Genomic DNA, 8,704 nt, shown 5'->3' with positions numbered 1-8,704 from the left:
CCCCGCTGGGAACCTTCCTGCTGTTTCTCGTTGCCTTGCTATTTGGCTCTTCAGAGCAGTTTTTGTTGACTGTTAATACCAATAATTTATTCTTTCCAAAGAATCAAAATCTTCACTCAAGTTTCCAAGGCCAGTAATCAAAAAAAGAGGGGGAAATTTATAGCTGCTGACTCCCCTTGCAGTTTCTATTGTGTGAGAAGTCTTTTAGAAATATTTTTATTCTGTAAATATGTACTTTCTTTTTCCAAACTAACATTTTTTTTCGAATTGAGAAATTGTCTCATTTACCAATTTTCCTTTCGTCATTCTCTCCCTTCTCCCTCTTTTAAACTGGGGCTGTTAAGTTGGTGGTCAGAAGACAAAGAGAGTGAAAATAATTTTCATTTCAATAATTGCCTTCTGGTCAATTTAACTGTGCCTTATTTTGAAAGAGACTGTCTAAATGAGATTCCTGTCCCAAATGTGTTCCCAGGCCTGATCCCAGCCTTTAATTATTCCTGAGTTTTTTTTCTTCAGAATAAGACGCCGCACTGCGTAATCACAAAGAAGGCAGAGAGCATCCTTGAACCTTTTCAGAAGCAGCCACTGATATTCAAATAACCTGCGAGGGCCATTTGACGGCGAGGGGACCTAGGCATTTCCAATTCACTATTTGCATAGATCAGCCGTCTTTGAAAAGGAAAGGAGCAGTTGTCTTCCATAACATTAAAAAGCCTAGTTATCAAATCAAGTGCTTAGTTTGGGGCTTTTAAAACGTTTACATTTTATCTCAGGTTGCCCTTTACCGTTTGACATGCAAATTTGGTGCAGTTAATTTAGACAATTAAAAAGATCTTCAAGGGAGCTTTGTCACAGAGAATATTTGGAGTTTTCCCTGTGGACCAGCTGAGATAAAGTTGGCCAGAACAAATGATGTCTAGGAGATTAATTAGATATTTGATAAGACATGAATCCCTAATAAGGGAATACAAGGCACAGGGGGCTGCTGTGTGCTCTAAGTCAAAATTAATAACATTTAACAAGATTTTCATTTAGGCATGAAATGTCTTTTCCGGGGTATTGACTCTAGCGATTTATTCCCCAGAGATGCCTCCCAACGTAGAGAGCCTTGGAAACTAAAAGATATTTTTTTCCTAGAAAGATTTTTTCCCCCACAGATTGTTTTAAAATCAGTTTTAAAAAACAAACCCACCAATTTTTTCTGAACCCTCCGGGAGATGGGTAGGTATCTCCCCAGTTAAAACTGTCAAAAGCCCTGGCTTTTTAAAAAGGCGATCCAAAGATTTAAAATGTCACCTTTTGCAAGCCCTCCCATTAAGTAATACAACTACACATTCTTATAACCCGATTTAATTTTTGCTGTTGATATACAAATAAATAATTTTGACTTCTCAAAAAAATGTATGTGTGCTATGGCTTTTGCAACCCACATAAACTTCATTGCCTACAACTAACATTAAGGGAATTTGTTTCCCAACAAAAAAAAATAGTTGATTCCACATTAAAGATTATTGAGGGGGAAACAGGATATTTTTTTAAAGGAGGAGTGTTGTTTAGAGTCCTTTAATAACACCAAAATGAAAATATGATGTCAAGATTCTCTTCATACAGATAAACGCATTTAATTTCTTTAGATGACCTTAACTTACGTGTTTGAGTGAAATGGTAACTCAACATTTTAAATATCTTTTACATATATACTGACTTTCACAAAGTGCATCAGAAAATTAAAAAGAAACTCCCTGAATTTCAGGAATTCACAAAAAAACTATTCGAATGAACATTTACAAGAAAATAAAAGAGAACACAATCCTTTGAACCCTATTTATACAGATGTTATGAAATACAGAGAAACTGTTGCTAGACTTCCAGTTGAATATCTCACCTTAAGCCTTTTTTGATGCTTCCTTTTTTTAGAAAAAAAAAAAAAAGTCTCATTGTAAGTAGACATCAAGCAGGACTTGGAGATTTTATATATAATATAATCCACACAAAGGGTCTGTTTTTATAGGTCTCGTTTGTTTTCATTCGAAAGTTCTGACAGTCCTTTGCTGAGTGGTAGCTAGTTTTTGTTTTTTGTTTTTGAGAAAAGGACAGAGGATGGTGGGGGGAGTGGGCAGTGGGGGGAGGGGACATTTCTGTGTATTGCTCTTCTCTGGAGAAGTTTGTTCGAGTGGGTGCCTGTGAGTGCGCGCGCGGGAGTGTGCGTTCTTGCGTTTGTGGGACTCCGGGGTGGTGTGTGTGTGTGTGTGTGTGTGTGTGTGTGTGTGTAGTTTTGAACCTGCACTTATGTCGGAGGATGGCTCGCTTTTGTTTCTGGACCTCGAGATCGATTCTCATCTGGGCGCAACGGGTTGAGGGCAACTCCGGCGCCGCCAGCAAGCCACCGCCCGGGGTTCCGCGCTGCTCCACCTCGCTCCCAGCCTGGGCTCCGGGGGCTTCTCTGGAGCCCCTGCCCTCCCGTGCGCCCACTCGCTCGCCCTCCGAACCTCTCGCTCGCTCGCTCTGGGTGTCTCTACTTGCTCGCTCGCGCCTCTCCGCCAACCTCTAGGAGTCGTTGGGACCGGTCGCAGCTTCCTTGCCTCCCGCCGAAGCCGCCGCTGCCGCTGCCGCCGCCGCCGCTGCCGCCGCCGCAGCCGCCCGGGCTGCACTGACGCCGGAATCGTGCAGGATGAGGTCCGGGGACTCGGAACGGGGTGTCTCCAGGTTGCTGGCGTCCGTGTCACTGTCGCTGCCCTTTTTGCCCCCGCCGCCCCCGTTGTGCGTCTTAATGTGTTTGCTCAGGTGGTCGCTGCGCATGAAACGCTTGTTGCACACAGGGCAGGCGAAGCGCTTCTCGCCCGTGTGAGTCCGCAGGTGCCGCTGCAGCTCGTCCGAGCGCGTGAAGCGCTTGCCGCAGAAGAGCCAGTTGCACACGAAGGGCCGCTCGCCCGTGTGCCAGCGCAGGTGCGCCTTCAGGTGCGACGTCTTGCCGTACACCTTGCCACAGCCCGGGATGTGACAGCTGTGCAGCCCCTTGCGGCGTAGGCTCGCCCCGGCCGGACCCAGCCGCTCGGCCTCCTGGCAGTTGGGGCAGTCGCAGGTGGCGCGGCCCGAGTAGCGACGGGCGGAGCGCGCCGAGCTGCCCCCGGCGGCGGCCGCCGCTGCGCCCGAAATCATAGCGCTGGCGGCCGCCGCGGCCACCGCTGCGCTGGAGTCCGAGTAAGAGGGCAGCACCGGCTTGAAGCCGTCCTGGGCCAGCAGGTGCTGGCTGGTGGAGAGCAGGTGCGAAGCGGCGGCGGCCGACGAGCCGAGGCCGGTGGAGCTGAAGGCCGAGTGCGTGAGCGAGCTGAAGTCGGGGTTGTAGGTGCCCAGCTGAGAGTGCAGCGAGGCCTGGGGGGCGCCCGAGTGCAGCGAGCTCTGCAGCCCCCCGGCGGGGTTCTGCACCTCCAGCCAGGACCCAGGGCTGCTGTGCACGTCCCACCACGATGACGCCGCGCCGTTGGTCACCTCGCCCGCCGCTAGGGTCGAGTGGAAGCCCGACTTGTACCACGACTCGTACGGGTGCGCCATGCCCACGCGCGGGTACAGACCGTCGGCCGCCGTCGTGTGCACCTTGGAGATGAAGGCCGACTGGCCGCCCGCCTCCTGCGGGGACACGCCGGCCGCCGCGGCCGCCGCCGCCGCCGAGTTGGAGAAAAGGCCGCCATAGTCGCTGCTGAAGGCGGACGACGTGGGGGACGTGGAGGCCAGGCAGAAGGCGCTGTTGGCGGCTCCCGAGCCACCCGCCAGGCTGCCCGAGCCGCGGCCGCCCGTGGCCACAGCGAAGCCGGAGAGACTGGAGCCGAGGTTGCAGCTGGACGAGGAGCGCTTCCAGGGGTGGAAGCCGCCTTTGGCGAAGGCGCTGGACTCGGGCAGGGTCGTCAGGGGGCTCGTGTTGCCGATCTTGTTGCAGGTCGCCGCCAGCATGGCCAACGGGGTCGTTCCGAAGCGTGGCTCTTCCTAGAGTGGGTGGGGTGAAGGAGGGAGCGAGGAGGAGGAGGAGGAGGGCAGGGAGAAGTGGGGGAAGACACAAAGTGCACCGGTGAGCAGCCTCGTTCCCCCCGCGCAGATCCCGGAGGGCCCTGGCACCCCGGCTCGCGCCTCCTCCCCGCACGCTGGCGGGGGACGCGCCGCGCCCCGCGCAGGACAGAGGCGACCACGAGCGAGTAGGAAAGTTGTTCCTCAGTGAGACTATAGATCAGAAATGCCTCGGTTTTCGCCACTTCGTTCGCTGCCACCCTTGTCTAGAATCAGACTTGGGTTGACGCCATAAGCCCGCTCATCTCCCAGAAGCTCCCAAGTCGCCCTTCCGGGTGTAGCACGAAGGTAAACACACACAAGAAATAACGGGTGAGGGCGGGGGGTGGTGGCCAAAACAGCCACCCAGTGCTGGAAGAAACTCTTAGAACATTCCTCGAATGAGTGGCTACGACTTGGCTATTTTCTTTTATAGTTCAGAAACGTAGTTTTGATATTTACACAACGCACACGATTACAAAAAGAATCCAAGTATAAGCGGCTTTCAAAGTCAAGGGCAAACTGGGGAGCCACGCTAATGTAAGTGTTTATTAATGTAACTTCGTGGCCTGCAAAACAAGACTTTCCAGAAAACACTGTAATGTAATGCAACAACCCCCAAACCAAGTGGCGGGGGGTGGGGTTGGGAGTGGGGGAGTGATGTTAAAATCAAGAAGGGAAGAAAAGAAACATTCGGCTTTGCCTCAAAAACCAGTTAAAAGGGAACTTGCTTAAGACATTCTTTTCTTGCAAAGGCAAAAGGTCCCAGGTTCCAATAACTTGAAAAGATCGGTTCCAGAAATGTAGAAAATGCTAAAAGGAAACCAGAGCTGTGGTATAGCAACAGTTTCTTGAGAGATTCTGGCCCAGAGAAGCCATAAGAAAACAAAACAAAAACAAAAAACCACCACCAACAACACAAAAACAAAACAAACAAAAATGAGCAAAGCCTTTGCAGCGAGTCTTTTTCACTTACCCCAAGTATAGACGTGGCCATAGCAGGTTTTGGGCTGCGCGGCGAGGCCCGGAGCGGTGTTAAGCCTGGCGGCTGCTGGGAATCACGATTCAGGTCCCGCGCGGCTCCCGCGTCCCGCGCTCGCGCCGAGCGGACTCTGGGCTCCCGCCGGCAAAACTCAGCCTAAGTGCGAGGAGCACCCGCTTTGAAGTGCCGCTGGCTGCGCCTCTCGCCCAATGAGGGCGCAGGCAGAGCAGACGGGAGCTGCCCCGCAGCCAATCAGACGCTCCGAGGGGCCCGAGCCCGGGCTCCTGGCGCGTGCCAGTCAAGTCTGCGGGCGTGGGTGGGAGGGGGGCGGGCTAGGGACAGAAGAAATTACAGTGCAATTAAAAATTTACACACACTCACGTACCAAGCCAGGTTTAAGTACTGTTGAGACCAAGCCGCAGGCCCCCACCACTCCCACCACCCTGGCCACCTTGCTACGTAGGGCTGACAGTCTTCACTCTCCACTTGTGGGAAAGAAGCAGGAGAGGGACACCCCGGCCTAGGGCACAAGCAGAAATGGTCTGCGTTCACTTTGTGTGTACACGTTGTTGCTGCGAAGAACTTGAACTTGTAGCCATCACTCTTGCGATGGATTTATCCTTGTCGTGGTCGTTTTCCCAGATTCCTGCTCCCACCGTACTCTTTTTATACTCAGAGTCCTATTGAGCAGAGGGCGCAAAGGACAGCTGGGCCTCTCCAGGCAGGTCTACACCCACAGACTTGTTAGGAGAGCCCAGAGCCTGCTGCATCCCGCCATTTCCCTCCAGCGGTCTAAGTGACTTCCTAATTGTCGCTCTGGCCTCTGACCCAGGGGGTAATACAAGTGCCTATCACACCAGAAGCTCCTGGTGGTAATTGAGGGCACCCTTTGTATGGCTTCGCCAGCGCCTAGATACCAGGTTAACCCAGTTGTCAAATATGACTAAACAGTGGGACGTGCTGATTATCTGCCAGGTTTTTCTGGGGGCTGGCGTGGGGGTGGGAAGCATCAGCCCATACAACACTCTGCACGAAGCCGCTTATTTTCACATTGTAACAACTTTGGAAACGGAGACCGGCGCGAGCGGCGTCCGCCCCCCCACCGCCACCCCCGCCGAAGCTGCAGCTTGCACCGCTGTTTGTTTAACCCGGTGGAGATTTGCATGTCGGATTTCAGGTTGAAGTCGAGTTTTAGGGGATGTTTATAGAGTCATTTTTCTTGCTTCAGATTCAAACTATCTCCACTGCAGACTGCTAGGGCCTAGAAACTCCGTCTTCAGGGCCAAGGGACTCCAAAGGAAGGCTCATCTTCATCAGGCACCCTGCTGACACAGCCTTTGGAGGACCTCTCCGGAGCCTTCACCGAGAGAGTCTGCGAAAGCCAGGCCACACGTGGGCGCCTCCGCCTTCTGCAAGCTGGAAGCATCTTCAAAGCCTCTCTGGACCTTGGTGTAAAAAGAGGTGTCCTCACGCATCGCAAGGCGCCGCCGCTGGAGGGTTTCCTGTTTCTGGGCATTACTTTTGTCTTTTCCAGGGTAGCCAGAGGCAGCTTTTGAACTAGAAATACCAGCGCCCTCAGGCAGGTCTGGATACTTAAACGTGTAAGCACGTCCCCCCTCCAAACCACATCCTGCTTTTTAAAATAATAACTCCCAACCCTAAATGATCGGGTGCAAAAGACAATTTGTCGGGGGAACGACAAGTCAGGAGGATGTGAAGTTGTTTTTCCAGGTTGAGTTCATTTGCAAGATCTCTAGGCCCAAAAGTAAGTCCACCGCAAGACTTCTCTCTCACCTTAAGGTGGAAGACCAGGCCTGCACGCACCGGCTCTTCGTGAATGGGGAGAGCTTATGTGGACGTCGCCTTTCCCTAGACTATTTTTGCTCAGAATGCCTTTAAAAGAAAACTTTAAGGTGACAAAAGAAAAGGAGGAAAATGATGGCGGAAAAGGAGAAAAGAGAGGGATGAGCTGATCAGCTAGGAAGGAAGCTCTGCGTCCTAGGTGACTGAGATAAAAATCTAAGGGGGGGGGGGGCGTAAAGAAAGACAACGCGGTGGAAGGGGGCGGGTTACCAGGCTGCAGGACCAAGCCAGAAAGCCCAGCAGGGGGGACCCAGGAGCTGTTCCCAACAGGTGATTTCTGCCCTGGAAGGGGAGGCTGGCCCTCGGCTTCCCGTAGGGTCCTCGCGTCGATTTACTAATAGAGGGATTGTTAAGTGGCAGCGAGGCGTTTCCGATTCACCCTGGGCAGCCCGGGGAGGAGAAGTGCAGAGGGGTTCCCCACGACTTCTCCTCCCCAACCCACCCTCTTCTTAAGGAAACCTGACCAAGTCATAAATAAGACAACCCGAAAAGCCACTTGGCACTGGTAACATTTTTAAGCCCACCATTTAAACAGTTCTCACAGGCGTCTCGGGCTCGAGGCACCCGGATTCCTCCTCCTCCTCCTCCTCCTCCTCCTCCTCCTCCTCCTCCTCCTCCTCCTCCTCCTCCTCCTCCTCCTCCTCCTGCAGCAGTCCCCTCCCCCTCCCGCTGTTTTCCACGCAGTTCCAGCTGTCAGACTCTGGACGTGGGCTTTCGCATATTCCTAGACACACGCGTCCTCATCACAATAAAAGTTAGGGAAGTCTTCCAAAGGAATACAGACAATTCAACAATCCTGCCCGTTTCAACTCTAAGGTGGGGCTCAAAGAAAATCTTGGGGGGGGGGTTCCAGTTTTTTTCCCCTTCCGTCTGACAGATTTTTTTCATCTTCTAAAAAATCTAGTTTTTAAACAAAGATCAATGTGTTATGCTAAAGTGTTGAGCTGACTGTTAAAACATTTGGGGAAATAATGACAATGTAACAAAGGCCTGGTTTGGAGTGAATCATCACCCTTTTAAAAGTTAAAGCAATTTTCAGGAGAATAGCTTTCAGCAAACGCTTTACATTATTCAAAACGGCCAAATAATGCTCTATTATAGCGCCTGAATGGTGCCAGTCAGCCCCTAAGTGCAATTTGTGCAAAGGCCCCGGTGCCTTATCTCCACTTCTTTATAAAGAGGTGAATATAAAACAATTTCTTCCAAACCCAGACAGAGAGCACGAAAATTGCTTCCCTTTCTGCAATCAGGGCAATTTAACTGGAGTGCAATTAGCACTATTAAATGTCGATTCTGCATAAACAAATCTGACTGAGCAGAGAAAGTGGGGTGAGAACCTCATATACACTGAAACTGATTTTTTAAAATTATGTATCCGGGTCCTTTACAATTGATCCGTGACGTTTTCATCTTGGCATATATTTACATCGTAAATACACTATGGTTAAATCAACATGATGTTTTGCAAAAAAAAAAAAAAAATCTATAAGAAGCCCAATAAAGAATAGAGTAATTAAAGGGAAGAGTTCACTGGCTTTGAGCAAATATTGTTCCTCCCATCTTGCCTCTCCGAAGGGCTCTGATGTGAGCTGAGCAACTGTTCAAGTTTGTAGTGTTTCAGAGGCAAAGCTCGGGGAAACAATTTCATCTTGAGTACTCATCCCTGTTCCTGAGCATACCCAGATGAAATGCTTTCTCGCTGATGCACGAAGCTGCGTGGTGATCCTCAAGACCAGTTATTTTCTGAACCCCTTCCTCCGTAGCTGAGTAAACTGTACTCCAGACCCTAGCTACCCATTCTCCTCGGGAGTTAGCAGCGGA

The 8,704-nt window shown here is 51.1% G+C and overlaps 1 protein-coding gene across 1 annotated transcript; it reads right to left on the bottom strand.

Annotated features, from left to right (window-relative positions):
- Nucleotides 1-1,334: 1,334 nt before the first annotated feature.
- Nucleotides 1,335-5,180, bottom strand: Sp9 (trans-acting transcription factor 9). The gene is made up of 2 exons (NM_001005343.2): nt 5,015-5,180; nt 1,335-3,981 (listed from the first exon to the last, which is right to left on the bottom strand). The coding sequence occupies exons 1-2, from the start codon at nt 5,033-5,035 to the stop codon at nt 2,548-2,550; spliced, it is 1,455 nt and encodes a 484-aa protein (NP_001005343.1). The 5' UTR covers nt 5,036-5,180; the 3' UTR covers nt 1,335-2,547.
- Between the last annotated feature and the right edge of the window lie 3,524 nt (nt 5,181-8,704).

Source organism: Mus musculus, chromosome 2 (genome assembly GCF_000001635.26).
Source record: "Mus musculus strain C57BL/6J chromosome 2, GRCm38.p6 C57BL/6J".
Classification (NCBI taxonomy): domain Eukaryota; kingdom Metazoa; phylum Chordata; class Mammalia; order Rodentia; family Muridae; genus Mus; species Mus musculus.
This window is presented reverse-complemented; position numbering and strand designations above follow the sequence as displayed.